Below are 24,654 nucleotides of genomic sequence, written 5' to 3' on the forward strand. Positions count from 1 at the left end.
TCACCAGAGCCATTGGGTCCAATGATGGCGGTGAACCTCTGAAATGGCCCGATAATCTGTCGACCCTTGTACGATTTAAAGTTCTCGATCTCAATTAGTTTCAGGAACCCCATGGCGTAGGCCGCGGCGGCGCGGCTTAGAAGAGGCCGCGCCTTAGGCTCAGGAACTGTGGCAATCCGCGCGCGAAATATCGCAGTGCAAGCCGGGCTTTTGGTAAATCTCGCGATAAAAAGCCCAGGCCGCCAAACGGGATTTCCGGCTTCCCGCACTGCTGGGAGTTTAGGGCGGGGCCTCAAGTCTGACGTGAGAAATTTGATGGATCTATTGAGCTGGTGCGTGGGCCCCAACCCCCTTTCTTGTTACCAGGCAACCACAAACAACTGCTACGGAGTTCTGAGACATAAAGCAGCTGGCGCCAGAAGACTCAGAGCAGCTTCTGGGATCCGAGAAGGCAGGCGGGGCTTGAGCCCAGGCTTGCTGAAACAAGTCAGAAGTCACGGCAAGGTTATGCCCCGCAGGGCAAATACAGGTGGGAATTCTGCTGTGACTTTTTCAGACTGGCCAGCATGAAGGACAGGGTCCTGAGGAGTGGAGGGCTGGATTAAAAGGAGGGAACCATGGGAGGATTCTGTTGTGGGTGAACTGAGATTGGAGGTGGGTTATGTGACAGACAGGGTTGGGAGTACTTCCAAACGACAAGAATATAATGGGGAGGGGGCAGGGAGGGAAGCTATAACCTGAACTGTTGGCACCTCTCTTCTCTCTCCTATTCCACCAAGCAGACCTGAGCAACTGTCGTTGTGACCGGAGAACATACTTGGACCCAAATCAACCTAGGAACTAAAAATCGGGATTCATTACTGAGAAAGGTATCTTGTATGAACTCTCAGGAGCTAGTGATGTCCACCTTTTCCCCTGTTCCATTCCAACTAATGTATAACCCGAAGTCTCGTCTTTTACCCTTCTTCCCTCTCTGTTCTCTGCTTTCCAACTCTTCGTTTCTTTGTTGTCCTTCCTTATCTTCCTCTTCAATTGTGCTGTTTCTCCATCCTTTCACCCCCTATATCTATAATCTTATACCTATTCATTAGTAAGGTTGTCATAGCTGTCCAAGAAGTTTAAAATGTCTACTGAATCTTACTCATCACTGACTTCATATTGTTGTGGCAGATTTGGAACTGGTAGGCTAGGGTTGATGTCATTCTCAGACTTATATATAGAAAGTATCTGGTTACTATAGTAACTGTTCTTGTTAATTATTTAAAAAATTATGTCTGGGGCTGGGAATATGGCCTAGTGGTAAAAGTGCTTGCCTCATATACATGAAGCCATGGGTTCAATTCCTCAGCACCACATATATAGAAAAAGCCAGAAGTGGTGCTGTGGCTCAAGTGGTAGAGTGCTAGCCTTGAGCAAAAAGAAGCCAGGGACAGTGCTCAGGCCCTGAGTCTCAAGCGCCAGGACTGGCAAAATAAAATAAATAAAAATAGAAAATTATGTTTAGCCAGGTATTGGTGGCTCATGCCTATAGTCTAGCTACTCAAGAGACTAAGATATGAGGATCAAAGTTCAATACCAGCAGGGGCAGTGCAGCCCATGAAATACTTCATTTCCAATTAGCCATCAAAAAAGTGAGATGTGGTTCAAGTAGTAAAGTGACTGCCTTGAGAGAAAAAGCTAAAAGACAGCACAAGACCGTGAGTTAAAGCCCCAGTACCAGCACATGTGCACACATGAATACACACACACACACACACACACACACACATCACTGCAAGAATAAAGTGTATGCACACGCTTACTGGTCCTGGGCCTTGAACTGATTCCTAGGCACTATCCTTGAGCTTTTGTGCTCAAGGCTAGTGTTCTACCACTCGAGATACACCTCTGCTTCCATGTGTTGATAGTTAATTGGAGATGAGTGTCACAGACTTTGCTACCCAGTTTGTCTTTGAACCACAATCCTCAGATCTCAGCCTCCTGAATAACTAGGATTATAGGCATTAGCCTCTGGATCCTGGTGAAGAAAGAATTTTTTAAGTTTTCACCATAAAGAAATGATAAATGCTTGAGATATATTTACCTATTTGAACATAATACAATGTATATGCATATATGAATATGTAAATATGTATAATTTTTGTGATTACTGTTTTAACACAAATAAAATGAACAAAAGAAACAAATGGGCCAGGGACCTATGGCTCACATCTGTAATCTTAGCTACTCAAAAAGCAAAGATCAAATCACGATATCAAAGCTAGCTTGGGCAGGAAAGTCCATGAAGCTCTCATCTACAATAAATTACAAGAAGAGCTACAAGTGGAGCTGTGGCACAAGTAGTAGATCACTAGCCTTGAGCAAGAAAAGTTCAGGGACAGTGCTCAGGCTCTGAATTCAAGCTCCTGGACTGGCAAAAATAAAAAAATATTAAAGAGGTAAATGGCTATTTCACATTGGAGTGAGCAGAAAATGAACAAACACTTGGAAAGACAAGAAGCTTCGTTAACAATGAACCTAGAAGAAATCATGTCAAGTGTGGTAGGCCAAGCTCAGAGAGGAATGGTGCATGTTTTTTCCCATATACGGAAACTAGATTTAATACACTCCAGGACATGGTAAGTTATACAGGATTCTAGGCATTCATACACAGTGAGACCAAAGGAGGATACTCTTAGTGGAGGAACACAAAAGCACAATGTCTATGTGCCTCTGGTCATATAATATAATATTTATTGAAATGAACTCCAGGAAATGGAAACGAGGTTTTTTTCTTTGTTGTTATTTTTCTTTTCTTTTTCTCGTTTATTCATTTATGTCTTTGGAAAGGTAAGTGGGGCACAGAAATGGAGGGACAAAGGGTGAACAAATGCAGCAGTAGTACTCACTAGATATTATGTTCAAAATGAATAATACAATTTGTGGGTGGTGGTGAGAGGAAAAAACTGGGAAAGAGCCAATGAAGGGGTGACATTGTCCAAAAAGAGATGTACTCATGACCTGATTTATGAAACTGTAAGCCCCCTGTATATCACCTATATAATAACATTAAAAATTTATATTTAAAAAACTTCATTAGCAAGCCAGGATGATCATGGTTCAAAGTCAGCCTGGGCAGGAAAATCCCTGAGACTCCCATCAACAATAAACTACTTTAAAAAAAAAAAGCCAGAAGTGGTAGAGCGCTAGCCTTAAGCAAATGAGCTCAGGGACAGCACCCAGGCCCTGTGTTCAAGCCCCAGAACTAGCAAAATAAAAGAGGGGGGAGGGGAGACTCCATTAGCAATAAAATATCAATTAAAACCAGTAATTATAATTATATGCCCTTAAACTAAGCATAAATTCTGTAATAACAAATGTTAGTGAGGAGTAGAGTGACTGGAAGTTTTTCCTTGCTTTTTGTTGTTTTGTTTTTTCCCGGGCCTAGAGCTTGAACACTGAGTACTGTCCCTGAGCTTCTCTTCATTTCAGATGAGTCTCATGACCTATTTGAATCCCTGGTTGGCTTCAAACTCAGATCCTTAGATCTCAGCCTCAGCCTACTGAGTAGCTAGGATTACAGGCATGAGCCACTGGCACCTGGCTGAGTGACTAGAAATTTTGTACACTCTTGACAAAATGTAAATTGATACAAACTCCTTGGAAAACAATTTTACACTGTACCCTGTGATCCAGTGCTTTCCTCCCTAGGTATATACTAGAACATTTTCCCACGTGTATATGTAAATCTTTAATGTACAGATTGCTTCATCTTTTTCTTTTGTCATGAATAAAATTAACTGAGTCCTCATCTTTTTAACCTACTCCAATCAGACATTAGTTACAACTCCACCAAAGATTCTTTGGCTTTGCTTTTATTGTTTAGGTTTTGTGTTTTTTGTTTTGTGATGCTGAGGATTAACCCCAAGGCCTTGGGCATGCCAGGGAAGCAAAAGTATTCTTATCAAGATCATTTGAGGGCTGGGAAGATAGATGGCTTAGTGGTAGAGTGCTTGCCTAGCATGCATGAAACCCTGGGTTCAATTCCTCAGTACCACATACACAGAAAAAGCCAAGTGGCACTGTGGCTCAAATGGTAGAGTGCTAGCCTTGAGCTACAGAAGCTCAGGGATGGTGCTCAGGCCCTGAGTGCAATCCCCAGGACAAACAAACAAACAAAAATCATTTGAGGGGCTGGGGATATGGCCTAGTGGCAAGAGTGCTTGCCTCGTGTACATGAAGCCCTGGGTTCGATTCCCCAGCACCACATATATAGAAAACGGCCAGAAGTGGCGCTGTGGCTCAAGTGGCAGAGTGCTAGCCTTGAGCAAAAGGAAGCCAGGGAGAGTGCTCAGGCCCTGAGTCCAAGGCCCAGGACTGGCAAAAAAAAAAAAATAATAATAATAATAATAATAGTATAAATAAATAAAACCAAAAAAAATCATTTGAAACCCACATGTTACTACACCAGTTAGTTCTTAGTTCTCTGACACCTTACTTAATTCATAATCAACTAATTTCCTCCAGAATCTTTTTTTTTTCAAGGACCAGGGCTTCAGGTCTCTGTTTCCTAAGTAGGTAGGATTAGACGCATAAGCTACTGGCACAAGGCTTTAATCTTTATTGTCTTTCTGCTTCCACTAGAAAGTCATGTCCAAGCCAGGTGCCAGTGGCTCACGCCTGTAACCCTTGCTACTCAGGAGGTTAAAACCAGAAGATCACAGTTTTAAGCCACACTGGGCAGGAAAGTCTATGAGTCTCTTATCTCCAGTTAACCACTCAAAAGCCAGAAGTTCGGCTCAAGTGGCAGGACTCAAGTGGTAAAACACTAGCCTTGAGCAGAAAAAAAGATAAGGGACAATGCCCAGGCTCTGAGTTCAAGCCCCAGTACTGACATGTACGTACACACACACACACACACACACACACACACACACACACACACACACACACACACACAGGGAGAGAGAGAGAGAAACAGAGAGAAAAAAGGAAGGAAGGAATACGGTGGTGGTAGCTCACACCTGTAATCCTAGCTACTCAGGAGGCTGAGATCTGAAGAGTGCCGTTCCAAGACAGCCAGGGCAGAAAAGTTCCCTTGAGACTCTTACCTCTAATAAACCACTCAAAAAAAAAAAAAAACACAAAAAACCAGAAGTGGACCTGTGGCTCAAAGTAGGAGAGTGCTAGCCTTGAACAAAAAGAGCTCAGGGACAGTGCCCAGGCCCTGAGTTCAAGCCCCAGGACCAAATGGGAAAGAAAAAAGAAAGTAACCTCCCAGATAACTCAGGTATTTTGTCAGTTTTATTCTTTGATTCCTCCCAAGTGCCTTTAAGGACCACTAGTAGGTGTTCTACAAACATTTGTTAAAGAATGGAATAAACACTGAAAGTAAACACGATGTGCAAGAATACATACAGTCTAATTCTGTTTTCTTCTAACCACTATACTAAAAAGGATAGTTGTTTATTTTTTGTTTTGTTTTTTGAAGTACTGGGTTTGAATTTGGAGCCTTATATTTGGTAGTCAGATATTCTACCACCTAAGCCCCTCCTCCAGCCCTAGCCTAATGTTTCTTTAAAATGCCCAAATTTGCCAGACACTGATTTTTCATGCCTGTAGTCCTGGCTACCCAGGAGGCAAGCCCCAGGATTAGCAAAAAAAAAAAAAAGGCAAGAAGTGGAGCTGTCCCTCAAGTGGTAAAGCACTAACCATGAACAAAAGAAGCACAGGGGACAGTGCTCAAACCCTGAGTTCAAGTCCCAGTACCAGCACAACACACACAAAGAAAATCAACCCTAAAAATCAGGACCAGCATCTGTGTGTGTGTGTACACACCCCACACACAAAAGACCAGGTAATATACTTTTTATCTACTGTGTCTGACTGCTAAAGAGATAAAATGAGGGGCTGAGAATGTGGCTTAGTAGTAGAGTACTTGCCTAGCATGCATGAAGCCCTGGGTTCAATTCCTCAGCACCACATAAACAGAAAAAGCCAGAAGTGCCACTGTGGCTCAGGAGGTAGAGTGCTAGCCTTGAGCAAAAAGGAGCCAGGGACAGTGCTCAGGCCCTGAGTTCAAGCCCCAGGACTGGTGAAAAACAGAGATAAAATGATCAGTAAGGGGCTGGGACTGTGGTTTAATAGTAGAGTGCTTGCCTAGCATGCATGAACCCTGGGTTCGATTCCTCAATACCACATACACAGAAAAAGCGCCAGAAGTGGCACTGTGATTCAAGTGGTAGAGCTCTAGCTTTGAGCAAAAAGAAGCTCAGGGATAGTGCCTAGGCCCTGAGTTCAAGCCCTAGGACTGGCAAAAAAAAATCAATAAAAATTTGCCTTTTATGTGTGCTGGTCCTGGAGCTTAAACTCGGGGCCTGGGTGCTGTCCCTGAACTTTTAATTGCTCAAGGCTATCACACTCTACCACTTGAGCCACAGCTGTTCTACTGGCAGTTTTGGTAGTTAATTGGAGATAAAGAGTCTCACAGACTTTCTTGCCCTGGCTGGCTTTGAACTGAGATCCTCAGATTTTCAGGCTCTTGAGTAGCTGGGATCACAGGTGTGAGCCACAGGCACCCAGCCTGTTTCCATCTTTCTTCTCTATCCACAGTCACAGCTGTGAGTGGCTAGCAGGTAAAGGGAATAATTTTTACTGTCTGGCTTGCCAAAGATGAAACTGGGGTTTTAGACCCCAAGCCCAAACTCTAGGAGTCCCAAGTTAGGTACAGGCACTCACCCTCATATGACAAAGAGACATGGTGAAGGGCAGAGAAAGGACATGTATTACATAGCAGACATGAAAAAGACAATACTTTAGGTACATTCTCAGCTGTCTTCCCACAGCCTAATGTTTTATAAAGGTCAACCATAAGAAAATTTCACCAGGCACTGGTGACTCAAACCTGTGATCCTAGCTACTCAGGAAGCTGAGATTTGAGGATTATGGTTCAAAGCTAGCACAGGCAGGAAAGCCTGTGAGACTCTTATCTCTGATTAGGCACCAGAAAAAAAGGGGGGTTGCTGGCCAGGCGCCAGTGACTCACCTCTGTAACTCTAGCTACTCAGGAGGCTGAGATCTGAGGATAACAGTTCAAAGCCAGTCTGGGCAGTAAAGTGCGTGAAACTCTTATCTCCAATTAACCACCAGAAAAGGAAGTGGAGCTGTGGCTCAAGTGGTAGAGCACTAGTCTTGAACTGGAGAGCTCAGGGACAGCGCCCAGGCCCAGAGTTCAAGCCCCACGACTGACATAAAAAAGGGTGGGGGGCTGGAAGATGTGCTATGGATCAAGTTGTAGAGGGCTAGTCTAGAGAAAAAAAAAGCTTAGGGACAGCACTCAGGCCCTGGTTTCAACTCCACTACTGGCAAAAACAAAAAGATGTTACTGGGAGATTCATACAGATACAGTATGTGTATAACCAGGGCTATTTTGAAAGAAGAATAAATGAAGATAAGTAGAGATTAAAGGATGCCTTCTGACTAACTTGGTGAATGGCCATTTACTTACTGATATGAATTGAGTGGAGCATAACAACAAATGGCCATGTAACCTGGCACTAGTGGCTCTCACTTATAATCTTAGCTACTCAGGAGGCTGATCTGAGAACCACAGTTTGAAGACAGCTCCTAGCCTAGGCTGGAAACTTCATGAGACCCTTGTCTCCAATTAACTACTTAAAAAGCCACACATGGAGCTGTGGCTCAAGTGGTAGAGCTCTAGACTTCAGGAAAAGCTCAGGCACAGTGCCCAAGCCCTGAGTTCAAGCCTCAGACAGAGCACCAAACAATGGCTATGAGGCTTAGAAAGGTAAGCAGAGGTCAAAGTATAAAGAACCTTATAAATCTAGCAAAAGGGGGATAGACTTTATTCTAAGGTGCCATTTGCTTTAAAGATTTTTTTTCTGGTACTGGAGTTTGAATTCAGGGCCTCACTCAGCATATGTGCTCAGCTGGTGCTCTACCACCTGAGCCACACCTCCAAGACTCTAAGTTTTTAGCTGAAGAATGCCATGGTCAGGGGCTGGGGATATGGCCTACTGACAAGAGTGCTTGCCTCAATTCCCCAGCACCACATAAACAGAAATGGCCAGAAGTGGCGCTATGTCTCAAGTGGCAGAGTGCTAAGCCCTGAGCAGAAAGAAGCCAGGGACAGTGTGCAGGCCCTGAGTCCCAAGCCCCAGGACTGGCAAAAAAAGAGAAAGAGCAAACTGTACTAGAAATAAAAATGATTAGCAAAATAAACAAAAGCTTACATAAAAAAAAAAAAGAATGCCATGATCAGATTTGCTTTCAGGAAGTTCAGTGTAGTAGCCAGGCAGAGAAGATAGAAGTGGAGTAAGGAGGCCAGCAAGACTCCTGGGAATATACATGACAATTAAGACTGAACTAGGGCTGAGAATATGGCCTAGCACTTTATGCTTGCCTCATATACATGAAGCCCTGGGTTCGATTCCTCAGCACCTCATAAACAGAAAAAGCCGAAATTGGCGCTGTAGTGCAAGTGGTAGAGTGCTAGCCTTGAGCAAAAAGAAGCCAGGGACAGTCCCCAAGTCTTGAGTCCAGGCCCCAGGACTGGCAAAAAACAAAACAAGATTGAACTAGGGTGGTGGCAGCAGATATGCAGATAGGAAATCGTATTAGGAATTAAAATCAGGAAGAATCTTTTCTGTGTGTATGCTGATACTGGGACTTGAATTCAGGGCCTGGATGCTGTCCCTGAACTGCTTTTGCTCAAGGCTAATGCTCTACCACTTGAGTCACAACTCCACTTCCATTTTTTTAAATAGTTTTATTAGAGATGAGTCTCATGGACTTTACTACCAGGGCTAGCTTTGAAACTTGATCCTTAGATCTCAGCCTCCTGATTAGCTAGGATTTCAGGTGTGAACCACCAGTGTCTGGCAAAAAAAGCCTATACTTTTTTCTTTCTTTTTTTAAAAATTTAATTTAAGGGCTGGGAATGTGGATTATCAGTAGAGTGCTTACCTAGCATACACAAAGCCCTAGGTTTGATTCCTCAGCACCACATAAACAGAAAAAGCTGGAAGTGGGGCTGTGGCTCAAGAGGTAGAGTGCTAGCCTTGAGCAAAAAGAAGCCCAGGACAGTACTCAAGCCCTGAGTCCAAGCCCCAGGACAGAGAAAAAAAAAATTTTTTTTTTTGCCAGTCCTGGGGCTTGGACTCAGGGCCTGAGCACTGTCCCTGGCTTCCCTTCACTCTGCCACTTAAGCCACAGCGCCACTTCTGGCTGTTTTCCATATATGTGGTACTGGGGAATTGAACCCAAGGCTTCATGTATACGAGGCAAACTCTCTTGCCACTAGGCCATATTCCCAGCCCCAGAAAAAAAATTTTTAACTGTATTTTTCTTTTTTTTTTTTTGGTACTGGGGATCGAACCCAGGACGTTGCACTTGCTAGGCAAGTGCACTTTACCACTAAGCTACATCTCAGCCCCCCAAATTTTTTAAATTTAAATGCCAAAATGATGTACAGAGGGGTTACAGTTACACAGTAAGGTATGGAGTACATTTCTTTTGTTGTTTGGTTTTGTTTTTTTTGCCAATCCTGGGGCTTGAACTCAGGGCCTGAGCACTGTCCCTGGCTTCTTTTTGCTCAAGGCTAGCACTCTGCCACTTGAGCCACAGCGCCACTTCTGGCCATTTTCTATATATGTGGTGCTGAGGAATCGAACCCAGGGCTTCATGTATATGAGGCAAGCACTCTTGCCACTAGGCCATATTCCCAGCCCCCATGAGTACATTTCTTATCAAACTTGTTACCCCCTCATTTTTCTCCCACTTGCTCTTTTCTTTTGTAGTAATGGGGTTTGAACTCAGGGGCTTAAGCTTGCTAGCCAGCTGCTCTGCCAATGAGCTATACCTCCTACTTGAGATATTTTAAGGAAAAAGGAATGGAGATGGGATGTAGTCAAGGTTAACCCTGATGGGTTGTTCCATCTCTTCCACATTCCAGATGTATAAGGTAGACCTCTCGGTGGATCCCAAGGAGGTGGCCGCTATCATCGCTCGAAGAAATCGAGAAAAAGAGAGGCAAAGCCGAATTTTCAATGTGCGGAACCGAACTATGGGGGTGAGTGGGTAATGGTGACCTATTTTACAGGAGTGAGGCTACCCTACTCTTACATTTAGGAATGAGTGTAGCAGTGTCTAATAGAGCCCTTCTCCCCTATTTAAGCAATCCTAAAAGCTGGAAAGGAAGTGAAGGGAACCTATTCACAGACCTGGAAAGGGTTTAGAAGAGGGATGTGGCAGTACAGATGATGAGATGGGGTAATAGCTGGCTCTTTTCTGATCATCTCTGAGCCATGTGGCCTTATCTTTGAGAAACAGGCAGTATGGTGTCCAAAATGCACAAAGAATAATTGGACTAAGCTGGAAGCTGGTAGCAAACACCTGTAATTCTAGCTACTCAGAAGTCTGATCTGAGGATTGCAGTTCCAAGCTAGCTGGATAGGAATGTCTATGAGACTCTTATCTCTAATTAACCACCAAAACAAAGGCAAGAGGAGGGGCTGTGGCTCAAATGGTAGAGCACTAGCCTTGAGTAAAAAGAAGTTCAGGAGGGCTGGGAATGTGGCCTAGTGGTAGAGAGCTTGCTTTAGCATGCATGAAGCCCTGGGTTCGATTCCTCAGTAACACATATACAGAAAAAGCCAGACGTGGCCTTGAGCAAAAAGAAGCCACTGACAGCCCTGAGTTCAAGCCCCACAACTGGCAAAAAGAAAAGTTCAGGGACAATGTCCAGGCCCTGAGTTCAAGCCCCAGGACTGGCAACCCCCCCCAAAAAAAAACAATATTCAATATTACATATGCCTAAGATATTTCTACAAGGCTAAGTAACATAACATTAACCCCAGCATGAGACACAGAGAATATACTCTTTAGTATTCCCTGCCCCCCTTTTTGTAATATTCTGAATACAGCTTTTTCTTTTTTTTTTGTTTTCTGTCTCACTGGAGTTTGAACTCATGGCCTTGTGCTTGCTAGGCAGATATTCTACCATTTGAATCATAAACACTCAGTCCTTTTTATTACTTTGAAAATTTTCAAATAAATTATGATAAAAAAAGAGACAATACTTATATCTTAAGAAATAAAACAGGAAGCCAGGTGCTGGTAGCTCATGCTGTAATCCTAGCTACTCAGGAGACTGAGATCTGAGAATCTTGGTTTGAAGACAGCCACAGCAGACAAATCAGAGACTCTTATCTACAATTAAGGAAAAAAGGAAGGAAGAAGAAGAAAAAAGTGAGAGAAAGAAAGACGAAAGGAAGACCTGTATAGGGCACAGGAAATGTTTTTTTCTTTTTCACTCTCTCCCTAAATAAGCCCTTGATAAAACTTATTTTAAAGAAATAAGGGGCTGGGAATGTGGCTTAGTGGTATAGTGCTTCCCTAGCATGCATGAAGCCCTGGGTTTGATTCCTCAGCATCGCATATATAGAAAAAGCCAGAAGTGGCGCTGTGACTCAAGAGGTAGAGTGCTAGCCTTGAGGCAAAAGAAGCCAGGGACAGTGCCTAGACCCTGAGTTCAAGCCCCAGGAATGGGACGAAAGAAAGAAAGAAAGAAAGAAAGAGAGAGAGAGAGAGAGAGAGAGAGAGAGAGAGAGAGAGAGAGAGAGAGAGGGAGGGAGGGAGGGAGGGAGGGAAGGAGGGAGGGAGGAAGGAAGGAGAGAGAAAGAAAGAGAGAAAGAAAGGAAGAAAAAGGGACTAGTAGGTGGGCGAATAGAGGGAGAATGCAGCATAGTGATCTGGAGAAGTTACCATACCTCTGTTCAAGAACAGGTCTGCTGTTTTTATAGATGTATAGCTTTGGATAAATCACTTATTTCTTTGAGCTCTAGGATCCTCTGTAAAATGAAGCTAAATAAAGGAAGCATCCAGGTAAAAGCTTTGAAGAAAACAAAGCATAGTACCTGACTTTTTAATTTTTTTGTCAGATGTGGGGCTTGAACTCTGGGCCTGGGTACTGTCCCTGAGCTCTTTAGATCAAGGCTAGCGCTCTACCACTTGAGCCACAGCTCCACTTCCGGTTTTCTGGTGGTTAATTGGAGATAAAAGTCTCAACAGACTTTCCTCCCTGGGCTAGCTTTTAACCTCAATGCTCAGATCTCAATTTCCTGAGTAGCTAGGATTACAGGCGTGAGCTACCAGTGCCCTACATGCCTAACTTTCAAGTAAATAATTTGACTTAGGTATCAATGATCTAATTGAAATCCTGGTGACTTACACCAGTTATCATAGCTATTCAGGAATCTGAGATTCCTGGATCACAGTTCAAAGCCAGTCCAGAGCAGAAAAGTTCATGATACTCTTATCTCTAACCACGAAAAAGCCAGAAGTGGAGCTGTGGTTCAAGTGCTAGAGTGCCAGCCTTGAGTCAAAAAGCCAAGGGAAAGCTCCAAGCCCTGAGTTCCAACTCCAGTACCAACACAAAAAATAAAAAGGGGGGCTGGAAATATGGCCTAGTGGTAAAGTGCTTGTCTCGTATACATGAAGCCCTGGGTTTGATTCCTCAGCACCACATATATAGAAAAAGGCCAGAAGTGGAGCTGTGGCTCAAGAGGTAGAGTACTAGCCTTGAGCAAAAAGAAGCCAGGGACAGTGCTCAGGCCCCGAGTCCATACCCCAGGACTGGCCACAAAAACAAAATAAACAAACAAAAAAAAAATAAAAAGGAAGGGGGGCTAGGAATATGGCCTAGTGGCAAGAGTGCTTACCTTGTATGCATGAAACCCTGGGTTCGATTCCTCAACACCACATATATAGAAAATAGCCAGAAGTGGTGCTGTGGCTCAAGTGGCAGAGTGCTAGCCTTGAGCAAAAAGAAGCCAGGGACAGTGCTCAGGCCCTGAGTCCAAGCCCAGTACTGGCAAAATAATAATAATAATAATAAAATTTTTTAAAGGAAGGGGCTGGGAATATGGCCTAGTGGGTAGAGTGCTTGCTTCATATACATGAAGCCCTTGGTTCAGTTTCTAGGCACCACATATATAGAAAAAGCCAGAAGTGGCTCAAGTGGTAGACTGCTAGCCCTGAGCACAAAAGAGGCCAGGGACAGTGCTCAGGCCCTTAGTTCAAGCCCCAGGACTGGCCATAAATAAATAAATAAATACATACATACATACATACATACATACATACATACATAAATAAATAAATAAATAAAAAGAAAGATGTTGGGTGCCTGTGGTTCACCCTTATAATCCTACCTAGACAGTAGGTTGAGATATGAGGATTGCAGTTCAAAGCCAGCCCAGGCAGGAAAGTCTGTGAGACTCTTATCTCCAATTAATCATAGAAAAGGCCAGTGTGGCACTATGACTCAAGTGGTAGAGTGCTAGCCTTTAGAAAAAAAGAAGCTCAGAGACAGTGCCCAGGCCCACAGTTCAAGCCCCAGGACTGGCAAAAAAAAGGAAGAAAGAAAGAAATCTAGTTGGCAAGTATTTCTTCAAGACCTACCCTGTGCCAAGCACTGTCCTGGGCAGAGGAGATACAAAAATAACTAAGACCCAGGCCTCTGCTGTGAAACAGCTTGCCAGCCTAGTATTGGTCATAATAGAGACAAACTTCAATATAACTTCAATATATTGTGGTCCTACATTATGGGAGTAGAATCTGCCTGAGGGATCAGCTGGAGAAGCCTAAACTTGGGTTTGTTTTGTTTTCTGCCAGTACTGGGGTTTGAACTCAGAGCCAGGATGCTATCCCTGAGTTTTTATGCTCAAGGCTAGAGCTTTACCACTTCAGCCATAGTATCACTTCTAGCTTTTTGGTGGTTAAATGGAGATGAGTATTACAGATTTTCCTGCCCAGGCAGGCTTTGAACCATGATCCTCAGATCTCAGCCTCCTGAGTGGTTATGATTACAGGTGTGACCCACTGGTGCTCCAGCTCCCCCACCCCCGTCTCTCTCTCTCTCTCTCTCTCTCTCTCTCTCTCTCTCTCTCTCTCGTGTGTGTGTGTGTGTGTGTGTATGTGTGTGTGTGTGTGTGTGTGTGTGTGTGTGTACTGGTACTGGGGCTTGAACTCAGGGCACTGTCCCTTAGATTTTTCCGTCAAAGCTGAGCATTCTACCACTTGAGCCACAATTCCACTACTTCTGGGTTTTGCTGGTTCATTCACAATGAGTTCTGAATTCTACTAATTTTCCTTCCTGGGCTGGCCTCACTCTCCTGAGTAGCTAGGATTGATTACAGGTGAGCCACTAGCATCTGGCCCTGAGATGCTCTTGAAGAGTGAATTGTAGTTTGAGTAAAGAGGGATGGAAAGTGTTCCAAAGAGAAAGAGTAAGTTAAACAAAGGTTATAGGTTTAAAGTTTCATAACATGTTCAAGGAATATGGAGCACCCCTCCTAACACTAGGGTAAGAAAGGAGACAGAGGAAAGAGTTACCAACAGATGACAGAAGAGGAGGCTAAAAGGTTAGGGCATGGAGATGATTTACAAGCCATATTCGGGAGTTGGAACATGGAGTTCTACAACTACTAGAAGGATTCTAGGCTCCAGGGATTTTTTAAGGATTTTCAAAGAGGAAAGATCTAAGTAGTTCCTTTTAGAGCACTCAAGGCCCCCTGTGATCCCCTATTCTGACTTAGCTCCTTTCTTTGGGATTCAGGTGGATGTCACAGCTTTAAACCAACAGGTGGAGGAACGAAGGCTCCGGGAAGCAAGAGAACGAAGCAAGGATGCTGTATTTGGTAAATACCAAAATCTAGGGCCAGACAAGAGGATAAAGTAAGCAAGAACCTGAGTGGGCTGAGATAGGGCAACTCTGTCTCTAAATGGGGCTTGAGGAGAACAGAAGCCATGCTACAGGGCTCCATCCTTCCAGTAATTCCTTCTGTGTCCCTACCCCTAGGTACCATGCAGGTACAGAATGCCCTAGTGGCCCAGATGATGGAAAGGCAGGAGGCAGAAAAAACACAGCAGATGGCCAAGAAAATGCTGAATTTTTGGGAGCAGAAGCAGCAGGCCGAACAGCATAATTATGCACATGAATTTAACCTCTGGAATACAAGTGCACCCTGTGAATTATCTGCCTATCTCAAAAGCAATGAACGCAACCGTGGCCAAACCAGTATGCAACAACCTTACTATGGGGAGGACACGAATAGAGCCTCATGCCTGAGAGCACATCAGGAACAGCTCAAAAATGAACTGGATAAACAGCTGCAGGATCAAGAGCGAATCAGGGCTGAGGAGGCTCGTGTAGGTGAGCAGAAAGTTCCCTAGACCCAGAGACTTAGCAGGAAGCTCACCTAGACTGAGGACAGCACCCTAGAGACCAGAACTATGTGGGGACGTGGTTACCCACAGGGCTGATGATAAGAGGTTTAGATGATGATTAGAGGTTTATGATCAGCCTGGCACTCCATTACCTGAGCACAACAGTGTGTACACACATTTAATAGCTCTGCTATTGTTAGCTGATTTGGACAAATGAATGTTCCTCTTTGCACTTCAGTTTCTTTTTTTTTTTTCTTTTTTTTTTTTTTTTTTTGGCCAGTCGTGGGACTTGGACTCAGGGCCTGAGCACTGTCCCTGGCTTCTTTTTGCTCAAGGCTAGCACTCTGCCACTTAAGTCACAGCGCCACTTCTGGCCATTTTCTATATATGTGGTGCTGGGGAATTGAACCCAGGGCCTCATGTATACGGGGCAGCACTTCAGTTTCTTTGGTTGGGAGGGGAGGCATTGAGACAGTATCTTGCTATGTAGCTGGCCTTGAATTTGCTATCCTTCTGCCTCAACCCTTGGAGTGCTGGGATTATAGGCATGTACCACCACATCCAGTTCAGTCTCTCCATCTTTAAAATGGGATTTATAATCTGTGTCACATAGAAGAGCTATTATTATGATGATATTGTCAATGGCCACATGCTTCTCTTCCATTAGAGAAAGCAAGCCCTTTAAGGCCCAGGACTATAGCTTATCTATTGAAACAGTTCACCTTTTATATCCTCACGGTGTCAGGCCCTCGAACAGCAGGATCAATGTGTGGCTGGAGTGGAATTAAATGTTAGTACTTTGCCAGTGCTATGCCCTCTACCTGTCATTTGCTCTTTTTGCCTGTACACAAAATCTACTTCAAGATTACCTTCTAAACTGGGCAGCTGGGCTCATGCTTGTAATCCTACCTGAGATCTGGAGTGTAGCAGTTGGAAGCCAGCCCAGGCACAAAAGTCCACGAGACTCTATCTTCAATTAACCAGAAAAACCTGGGCTGCAAGTATGGCTCAAATAGCAAAGTGCCATCTGTGAGCAAGCAAGCCAAGAGAGAGCAAGGCCTGAGTTCAAGCCCTGGTACTGACTGGCCAGAAAGAGAAACTCACCTCCTCCTGGAAGCCTTATACTATCCAAAGCCACTAGCCAAAGCTTGCATGTTTTGTTTTGGTGCCAGGGATTGAACCCAGAGCTTCACACATGCTGTAAAGCATGTCCCCGTCCTGAAAGCCTTCGTATGCATCTGCCATTTTCCTTATTAGACTGTAATCTGATTGTCTGACTGGCTCTCTCAGTACAAGATCTGATTCCATGGTGTCCTCAGAACCTAACACAGGGCCATTAGACTAAGGCTCAGAGAGATAAAATGATTTACTCAAGGTCACACAGCTCAAGGTCAGAGCTTCATTTTGACAGAAATTGTTGTACTTTGGCTATCACTAGCCCTCTTCCAAACATTTCTACCCGAATACAAAGCTTGTTGAATAAATAGCTGTATGGATGAACCAGAAATGTAGCTGGCCAGTATGGTTCTGTGACCATATTTTTCTGTGTAGATATGCTCAGTGACCAGCTTCGGCTGGCCATGGACAAGCAGGCTGCTCATATGGCCAAACTGGAGGAGTCCTATCGTGTGGCTCTTATGAATGCCACAGCTAATGCCAACAAAGCCCAGGTACGACCTGAATTAGTCAGTGCACGGGCCCCCAATTCTCTGACCAAAATCCTGGGGAATCTTAGCCACATTTTTCCCTTCACACTTCTCAAATCAGCACTAACATTCTCATTTACCTGAAGACTCTCCCTCCACTTTAGTTCCTTCTTAGGGAACAAGTGGCCTCTCCCTAACTCCAGACCAAGAATGACATGAGAACAGAATATGACCCTTTCATCCCTAGCCTCTTGTCTAACAAGCTGCCTTCCTGGGTGCAGAGAAATTCTCTAATTCTAAGCTTCCTAACCCCTAACTTTAGGCTCATTAGAAGACTATGCAGGGGCCTTCCTTCCCTCTGAGATGAAGGAGTAGAACCAGTTTTTCCCACCTCTGTGACTAACAGTTCCCTGAAGTTGGGTACCCCAATACTGACATTTGGGGTTCTCACCAGGCAACAAAGATTGCAGACCGGCAGCACCGTGAACAATGGTACCAACAGGAAGCCAACCGAATGGAGATCCAAAATCAAGTCACCAGTGATATACTAACTGAGAACCCTCTGGTGGCTCAACATCCTACAAATCCCAGCCGAGTCCTGCCCTATTGCTGGAAAGGTATGACTCCAGAGCAGCGAGCTGCCTTCAGGAAAGCTCAAAGGATGCAGTGCTATGAAAAGGAGTTACAGCGTGAGGCTGACAAACGACTGGATAATGAATGGGACAACCAAAGAATACGTTTGGCACGGGCAGCACAGGAGCTCGAAGAACAGGAGAGGGAATTGTGTGCAGAATTTCGACGGGGACTTGGTTCCTTTAATCAACAGATGGCCAGTGAGCAAAGTACTCAGTGAGTTCGAAGGGGTGGCAATGGGCCGTGAATGCCAAGGAAGGGTGGGGATTATGAGAATCTGGGAGAAAGGGAAAGAACATGAGCTGAACTTATTTTTGAACTTTTTTCACAGCCAAAATTATTTGAATTCAATGATATACACCAGTCAACCAACAGCCCAATATTACATGCAGTTCAACAGCAGCAGCCGCTGAGCTCAAAATGGTCCTCTCTCCCTGCCTCCTATCACATTCTGTGACGGTTAGAAGTCGAAAAGAAAAATGCTGCATACATCATTTCAATCCATATCCTAATGGGAGAGAGACATAAGCCAATACCCCCACCTTCTACCCTAGGTAATAAAGTTATTCACCAAAAATCAAGGCCACGTGTTGCTACTGGGATGCTGTTTTGTGTGTGCCAGTACTGGGGCTTGAACTCAGGGCCCGAGTGCTATCCCTTAGCTTTTGTGCCCAAAGCTGGCACTCTACCACTTGAGCAACAGCTCACTTCTGGCTTTTTACTGGTTAAGTGGAGATGAGTCTCATAGATTTTCTTGCCCAGGCTGGCTTAGAACCATGATCTTCAGATCTCAACTTCCTGAATAGCTAGGACTGTAGAGGGGGTGGGGGTGAGCCACCAGCTCCCAGCTTAACAAGATACTTTTCAGAAAGTGTGAAGTACTTTCTGTCTTTCCACCCCCACCCTTGGGCTGTGAGCATCCAACCCTGTCAGAACATTTTTCTTACCCAGGTCAGTTTTCCCAGCACACATCACTGCTCCTATCATGTGAAAAAGAATTTATTAGGCACAGAGGGTGGCTAGTGGCCAGTTACAAAATGGTTATCAGGCTTCCTCCAAGCTGTATAGGTTCAGGGGAAAGTGGAAGCCTCTGTTTTCCCTTCCTGCTCCTTCAGGGCTGCATTCGAATAGCCCCATCCAGTCGGATGACCTCTCCATTGAGGAATGGGTTCTCAATTATGCTCTGTACCAGATGAGCATACTCAGCAGGGTCCCCCAGTCGGCTGGGAAAGGGTACTTGGCTACCCAAGAAGTTTCGCACCTTCTCTGGAAGGGTGGCCAGCAGCGGAGTGCCAAACAAACCTAGACAAGACAGGCAGAGTCAAAGACCCACCACTAGTGGCTGTGTGTGTGTGTGTGTGTATGCGTGCCAGTCCTAGGGCTTAAACTCAGGGCCTAAGTGCTGTTCCTGAGCTTCTTTTGCTCAAGACTAGCTCTCTACCACTTGAGCCACAGCACCACTTTTGGCTTTTTAAGTAGTTTATTGGAGGTAAAAAATCTCACGGACTTTTCCTGCTGGGCTGGCTTCAAGATTTCTGATCTCAGCCTCCTGAGCAGCTAGGATTGATTACAGATGTGAGCTACCAACACCCATCCACACCCTTGTGTTTATATTTACTTGATTCTTCCTCACCTTAGCTCTACTTCTTAGTACTTCCCTGTGGCCTGGAGATATAAGACTGCTGTTGCTTAGGTGGTGAATACCTTCCCCTCCCAACTGCCCAATCCCAGGGAGAGAGCAAATGCATACCTGGAGCAATGGTCATCACTCGGATGCCAACGGGAGCCAGATCCCGAGCAATGGGCAGTGTCATGCCCACTATGCCCCCCTTGGATGCAGAATATGCAGCTTGTCCAACCTGGAAGAGAGGAGGTCATAGTTGGGAAGAGCTCCAACAAGTCTCTGAAGAGACACAAGCCCTGCCCCTGCCCACATACCTGGCCCTCATAGGCAGCCACACTGGCAGTGTTGATGATAACCCCACGTTCGCCTCCTTGGTCTACTTCATTCTGGCTCATCTCACTAGCAGCAAGGCGGATCACATTGAAGGTGCCTGTGAGATTCACCTGGAGGGTGAGGAGAGACATATGGAGAATCTGAAAGACAACCTTTTTATTATGCCCATAATGGGGCTTAAACTCAGGGCCTCGTGCTCTTGCTTAGCTTTTCCGCTCAAGGCTGGATCTCTGCCACTTGAGCCAAACCTCTACTTCTAGCTTTCTGCTGCTTAATTGGAGATAAGAGAGTTTTGAATTTGTCTGCCTGGGACTGGCTTCCAACTATGATCCTCAGACCTCAGTATCCTGAGTAGCTAAGATTACAGGTGTGATCTACCAGAATCTAGCTAAATTTCTTATACATAGGTGTATCAGACACTTTTCTTACCCCTGGAGAACCTCTAAGACCTTACATTAAGAACTCGCTGGAAGTCCTCCAAGGTATGGGCCATGTTCTTCTTTGCATTGTATGTCTTAATGGCCACTGCAATACCTGCACAGTTGACGGCAACATCTACACGGCCAAACTTTTCTTTTGCTAGATTCAGGGCTGCTTGAATGTCCTTCTCAGAGGTTACCTTCAAATGGGAAAAATGGAGAAAAAAATAAGCATTTCCCAGCATACACACCACTTAACCTGGGAGAGGGGAAGAAAATTGGAAGGGGATAGAACTGTGAGCAAAGGTGGAGCCAAGAAAAAGATCTGGTAAAACCTGAGAAATAGTGAGATCAAAGTAAAAATGTTAAGTACTATAGAGAAGTATTGCAAAACTTTTCAAGTCTATATGCTGTTTTGTTTGGTGTTTTTTTTTTTTTTCCAGTCCTGGGGCTTGAACTCAGGGCCTGAGCACTGTCCCTGGTTTCTTTTTGCTCAGGCCTAGCACTCTGCCACTTGAGCCACAGCGCCACTTCCCGCTTTTTCTATATATGTGGTGCTGAGGAATTGAACCCAGGGCTTCATGTATACGAGATGAGCACTTCACCACTAGGCCATATTCTCAACACCTATATACTGTTTTGATATTCACGTATCCTTAACAATTCTTGTTTGGTTTTTTGTTGTTGTTGTTGTTTTTGTTTTTTTGGCCAGTCCTGGGGCTTGGACTCGGGGCCTGAGCACTGTCCCTGGCTTCTTTTTGCTCAAGGCTAGCACTCTGCCACTTGAGCCACAGCGCCACTTCTGGCCGTTTTCTGTATATGTGGTGCTGGGGAATTGAACCCAGGGCCTCATGTATAAGAGGCAAGCACTCTTGCCACTAGGCCATATCCCCAGCCCCTCCTTAACAATTCTTAATTGATGTGTATGAGCATTAAAGAGCCCTGTTTTGAGAATGGCCAATAGGAACATGACAGTACTGGGGCTTGAACTCAGGGCCTAGGTGCTCTGAGGGCCTTAGCTCTTTGTTTTTTTCTTTTCTTTTTTTATTGCCAGTCCTGGGCCTTGAACTCAGGGCCTGAGCAGTATCCCTGGCTTCTTTTTGCTCAAGGTTAGCACTCTACCACTTGAGCCACAGCACCACTTCTAGCCTTTTCTGTTTATGTGGTACTGAGGAATCAAATCCAGGGCTTCCTGTATACGAAGCAAGCATTCTTGCCACTAGGGCATATTCCCAGCCCAGTATCTTTTTTTTCCCCAGTCCTGGGCCTTGGACTCAGGGCCTGAGCACTGTCTCTGGCTTCTTTTTGCTCAAAGCTAGTCCTCTACCACTTGAGCCACAGCGCCACTTCTGGTCATTTTCTATATATGTGGTGCTGAGGAATCGAACCCAGGGTTTCATGCATACGAGGCAAGCACTCTTGCCACTAGGCCATATTCCCAGCCCCGGGCCTTAGCTCTTTTCTACCCCAAAGCTGGAGCTCTATAGCTTGAGCCACAATTCTACTTATGGCATTTTTGGTGGTTAAGTGGAGATTAGAGTCTCATGAACTCTCCTGTCCAGGATGGCATCAAACCTTCATCCTCAGATATGAGCCTCCAGAGTAAGTAGCTAAATGCATCCCTTATGCAAGAGATTCTGGTATATCTAATCCTCATCTCCAGTGTGAATGTTAACTTCAGAAAGTTCTTATCACAGATGTTCCCACAGTACTGAAGACTCAAGCCAAAAGGGACAAGGAGTTCACGGAATGGCAGGTAGGGCAGTGGTGACCTTATTATGCACACCCTGAGAAAGAACTGGTGACCCTACTTACATCGGCGGGGGCGAACACGCAGCTCTTTCCTAACTTCTTGGCCTGGGCCTCACCGTCCGAGTCCGGCAAGTCCAGAAGCACAGCACTGGCCCCCTGTCTCACCAACCGCTCAGCAGTGGCCAGGCCAAGGCCAGAGGCTCCTCCGGTTATGATAGCGACCAAGCCCTGTGGAAAAGCGGCACAGTCAGCCCCTACATTTTCCAATCCACCCACACCTTTCCGCCAGCCGGTTCTCCAGACTTAGGTGGCGAAGGGGGCGTGGCGAGCCAATAAAGTTCCCGGTTTTCAGGGATGAGACCTCCGGGCGAACCTCATTCCCCAACAGCCTAGTCTAGTGATCCCACACTCACATTTACCGGAGGATTCCTTTTCACTTACAGAGCTGCAATACCGGGTTCAGTTAAGGATGATTCTTTTAACACCGATAACTTCCACCTGGTTTCCTCCTGGGAACGTTCCACCTCGCACCCATCCAGCCCACGTAGCGGAGTAACCGCCAAATGCCAAGAGCAGAGTTACCTTCACACTACGACACGCCGCAGCCATCTTGCTCCGCCTCGCCACCGAAGCGCTGTGTTTCCCTTTAAGTACTTTCGTAAGGCGCTCGCTGATTGGCCGAGGACGGGGTGGGATCTATGCAGCGGGACGTTCCTTGGGACGTAAAGGCGGGGCCTGCTGCTCCTGCACTTTCGCAACAGTTCGAGTCCACATCGAACGTTTTAGGGGGGTTTTCTCTTGGAGAAAGAGCCCTACAGCATCTGTGCAATATTACAACCCTCCCTTAGCCTCACTCTCGTGCTGGCTGTTTGGCAGGCGGTCTGTTTCGCCGGGCAAAGAGAAAAGGGAAGCTTAAAGTGAGCTTCTCAGAAAAAAACGTTCAAGTACAAATAAATCTGAAATTCCTATATGCTAAACTGCAGGACACTAGGTATACCCAAAGGAATAATATGAGACTTCTGGAGAAAGGGAATTAATTACAGTACAGATAAATACAGGCAACTTCAGGGAAGAACTACAAGAACAGAGAAACTTTTTTTTTTTTTTTTTTGCCAGTCCTGGGGCTTGGACTCAGGGCCTGGAGCACTGTCCCTGGCTTCTTTTATGCTCAAGGCTAGAACTCTAGCACTTGAACCACAGCGCCACTTCTGGCTTTTTCTATATATGTGGTGATGAGGAATTAAACCCAGAGCTTCATGTATATGAGGCAAGTACTCTTGCCACTAGGCCATATTCCCAACCCCTCCCCCTTTTTTCTTAAACCTCCCTGCAATCAAATCCAGGGCTTTGTGCCATGTGCCTTGTATATGCTATGTAAGCATTCTGCCACTGGGCTACAAGTTCAGCTCCAGAAGTAGATTCCAGCCAGGGGCTGGTGCCTATAATCCTAGTTACTCAGGAGGTTGAGATTTGAGCGTCACAATTCATAAACCAGCATGGGCAGGAAAATCTATGAGACCTTTCTCCAATTAATTACTAAAAAGTCAGAAGTGGAGCTATGGCTCAAATTTCCCAAAAGTTGTAAGGGAAGCTGTGGCTCAAGTAATAGAATGCTATCCTTGAGCAAAAAAGCTCAGGGACAGCACCCAGGCCATGAGTTCAAGCCCAGGACCAGCACACGAAAAAGAACTAGATTCCAGAACTCACAAATAAAGCGATTTTAAAAATAGAGAAGACTGGGCTGGGGATATGGCCTAGTGGCAAGAGTGCTTGCCTCGTATACATGAGGCCCTGGGTTCAATTCCCCAGCACAATATATACAGAAAATGGCCAGAAGTGGCGCTGTGGCTCAAGTGGCAGAGTGCTAGCCTTGAGCAAAAAGAAGCCAGGGACAGTGCTCAGGCCCTGAGTCCAAGCCCCAGGACTGGCCAAAAAAAAAAAAAAATAGAGAAGGCTTGGAGATGGGAATGTGGCTTAGGGGTAGAATGCTTGCCTAGCATGAATGAAGCCCTGGGTTCATTTCCTCCGCATCACATAAACAGAAAAAGCCAGAAGTGGCGCTGTGGCTCAAGTGGTAGAGTGCTAGCCTTGAGCAAAAAGAAGTCAGGGACAGTGTTCAGGCCCTGAGTTGAAGACCCAGGACTGGCAAAAAAAAAAAAAAACTATAGAAGGCTGGTACCAATGATTCACACACAATTCTAGCAACTTAGAGGACTGAGACCCAGAGGATATTGGTTCGAAGCCAATCTGGGCAGAAAAGTCTGTGAGACTCCTTCTACAATTAACTAGAAAATGTTGGACTGGAGGCATGGCTCAAGTGTTGGAGGCATAGCTCTAGTGGTAGAGAAAAAAGCCAATCAAGTACTCCAAGTCCTAAATTTAAAGCCTGTACACACACACATGTGCGTGCACATGCACACACAGATTTTGAGATACAAAGCTGCATCAAAGAGAAAAAAATGTTAAAGTAGAGATAAATGACATTGGATATGGATGTGGAGAGCCACCAAGAGACAGAAACAAAAGACAGTCTGAGAAAGATATGGTGAGATGCATGAACCCAGAGAATCAAAAATATTGCTTATCAGGTCAGACTTGGCAACCCTCCTCTGTCAATGTATATTTGTGTGTTAAGGGGTGATCCTGGGTCTTGAACTCAGAGCCTGGGCACCTGTCCCTAGGCTTCTTTTGCTCAAGGCTAGAGCTCTACCACTTGAGCCAGCCACTTCTGGACTTGTTTGGTGATTACGTGGAGTTAAGAGTCATGATCTTTTCTGCCAGGGCTGGCTTTGATCCACCTGGGCTAGCTTCAAACTGTGATCCTCAGTCCTTAACCTCCTAAGTAGCTAGTATTACAGGCCTGAGCTCCTGGTGCCCAGCTCTGTCAATGTATTTTAATTCCAAAGTCCAGATGACACAATAGAGATTGGAGCTCAACCAAACAGTTATTTAAGACCCAGGTCATCCTAAAACATCTGTTAGCCAATATCCCCACTAGAATCTTGAGCCCTGGCATCTA

At 45.2% G+C, this 24,654-nt stretch overlaps 3 protein-coding genes across 5 annotated transcripts in view; 1 reads left to right on the forward strand and 2 right to left on the reverse strand.

The window, feature by feature from the left end:
• Positions 1-226, reverse strand: part of Smc1a (structural maintenance of chromosomes 1A) — a 53,161-nt gene extending 52,935 nt beyond the window's left edge. The window contains exon 1 of the mRNA XM_048336693.1: positions 5-226. Coding sequence (XP_048192650.1) covers positions 5-113 — 109 coding nt within the window. The 5' untranslated portion in view covers positions 114-226. The remainder of the gene's footprint in view (positions 1-4) is intronic.
• A 78-nt stretch (positions 227-304) lies between these two features.
• On the forward strand, positions 305-17,976 carry Ribc1 (RIB43A domain with coiled-coils 1). 3 transcript variants are annotated; one of them, XM_048336694.1, is made up of 8 exons: positions 305-529; positions 783-869; positions 9,953-10,069; positions 14,618-14,699; positions 14,861-15,214; positions 16,780-16,898; positions 17,329-17,723; positions 17,839-17,976. In XM_048336694.1, the coding sequence occupies exons 3-8, from the start codon at positions 9,953-9,955 to the stop codon at positions 17,918-17,920; spliced, it is 1,149 nt and encodes a 382-aa protein (XP_048192651.1). In that variant the 5' UTR covers positions 305-529; positions 783-869; the 3' UTR covers positions 17,921-17,976. The 3 variants fall into 3 exon arrangements, with proteins under 3 accessions (XP_048192651.1, XP_048192653.1, XP_048192652.1); XM_048336695.1 differs by lacking the exon at positions 305-529 and adding an exon at positions 579-654; XM_048336696.1 differs by lacking the exon at positions 14,861-15,214 and having other exon boundaries at positions 17,329-17,976.
• Positions 17,977-18,490: 514 nt separating this feature from the next.
• Positions 18,491-22,279, reverse strand: Hsd17b10 (hydroxysteroid 17-beta dehydrogenase 10). The gene is made up of 6 exons (XM_048336697.1): positions 22,218-22,279; positions 21,699-21,863; positions 19,919-20,083; positions 19,446-19,574; positions 19,258-19,366; positions 18,491-18,809 (listed from the first exon to the last, which is right to left on the reverse strand). Exons 1-6 carry the CDS (start codon positions 22,242-22,244, stop codon positions 18,619-18,621), a joined length of 786 nt encoding a protein of 261 aa, XP_048192654.1. The 5' UTR covers positions 22,245-22,279; the 3' UTR covers positions 18,491-18,618.
• Positions 22,280-24,654: the final 2,375 nt, after the last annotated feature.

This window comes from Perognathus longimembris, chromosome 28 (genome assembly GCF_023159225.1).
Source record: "Perognathus longimembris pacificus isolate PPM17 chromosome 28, ASM2315922v1, whole genome shotgun sequence".
NCBI lineage: Eukaryota > Metazoa > Chordata > Mammalia > Rodentia > Heteromyidae > Perognathus > Perognathus longimembris.

Bases quoted from the DNA above. Each gene is read 5' to 3' on its own strand.
- Ribc1 (XM_048336694.1), top strand. From the start codon at position 9,953: ATGTATAAGGTAGACCTCTCGGTGGATCCCAAGGAGGTGGCCGCTATC. The intron at 10,070-14,617 runs GTGAGTGGGTAA...TTTGGGATTCAG, and splicing joins TGCGGAACCGAACTATGGGG to GTGGATGTCACAGCTTTAAA. The intron at 17,724-17,838 runs GTGAGTTCGAAG...CTTTTTTCACAG, and splicing joins GCCAGTGAGCAAAGTACTCA to CCAAAATTATTTGAATTCAA.
- Hsd17b10 (XM_048336697.1), bottom strand. From the start codon at position 22,244: ATGGCTGCGGCGTGTCGTAGTGTGAAG. The intron at 20,084-21,698 runs GTAAGTAGGGTC...TCCCATTTGAAG, and splicing joins GCGTGTTCGCCCCCGCCGAT to GTAACCTCTGAGAAGGACAT. The intron at 19,367-19,445 runs GTATGTGGGCAG...CCTCTCTTCCAG, and splicing joins TGGCTGCCTATGAGGGCCAG to GTTGGACAAGCTGCATATTC.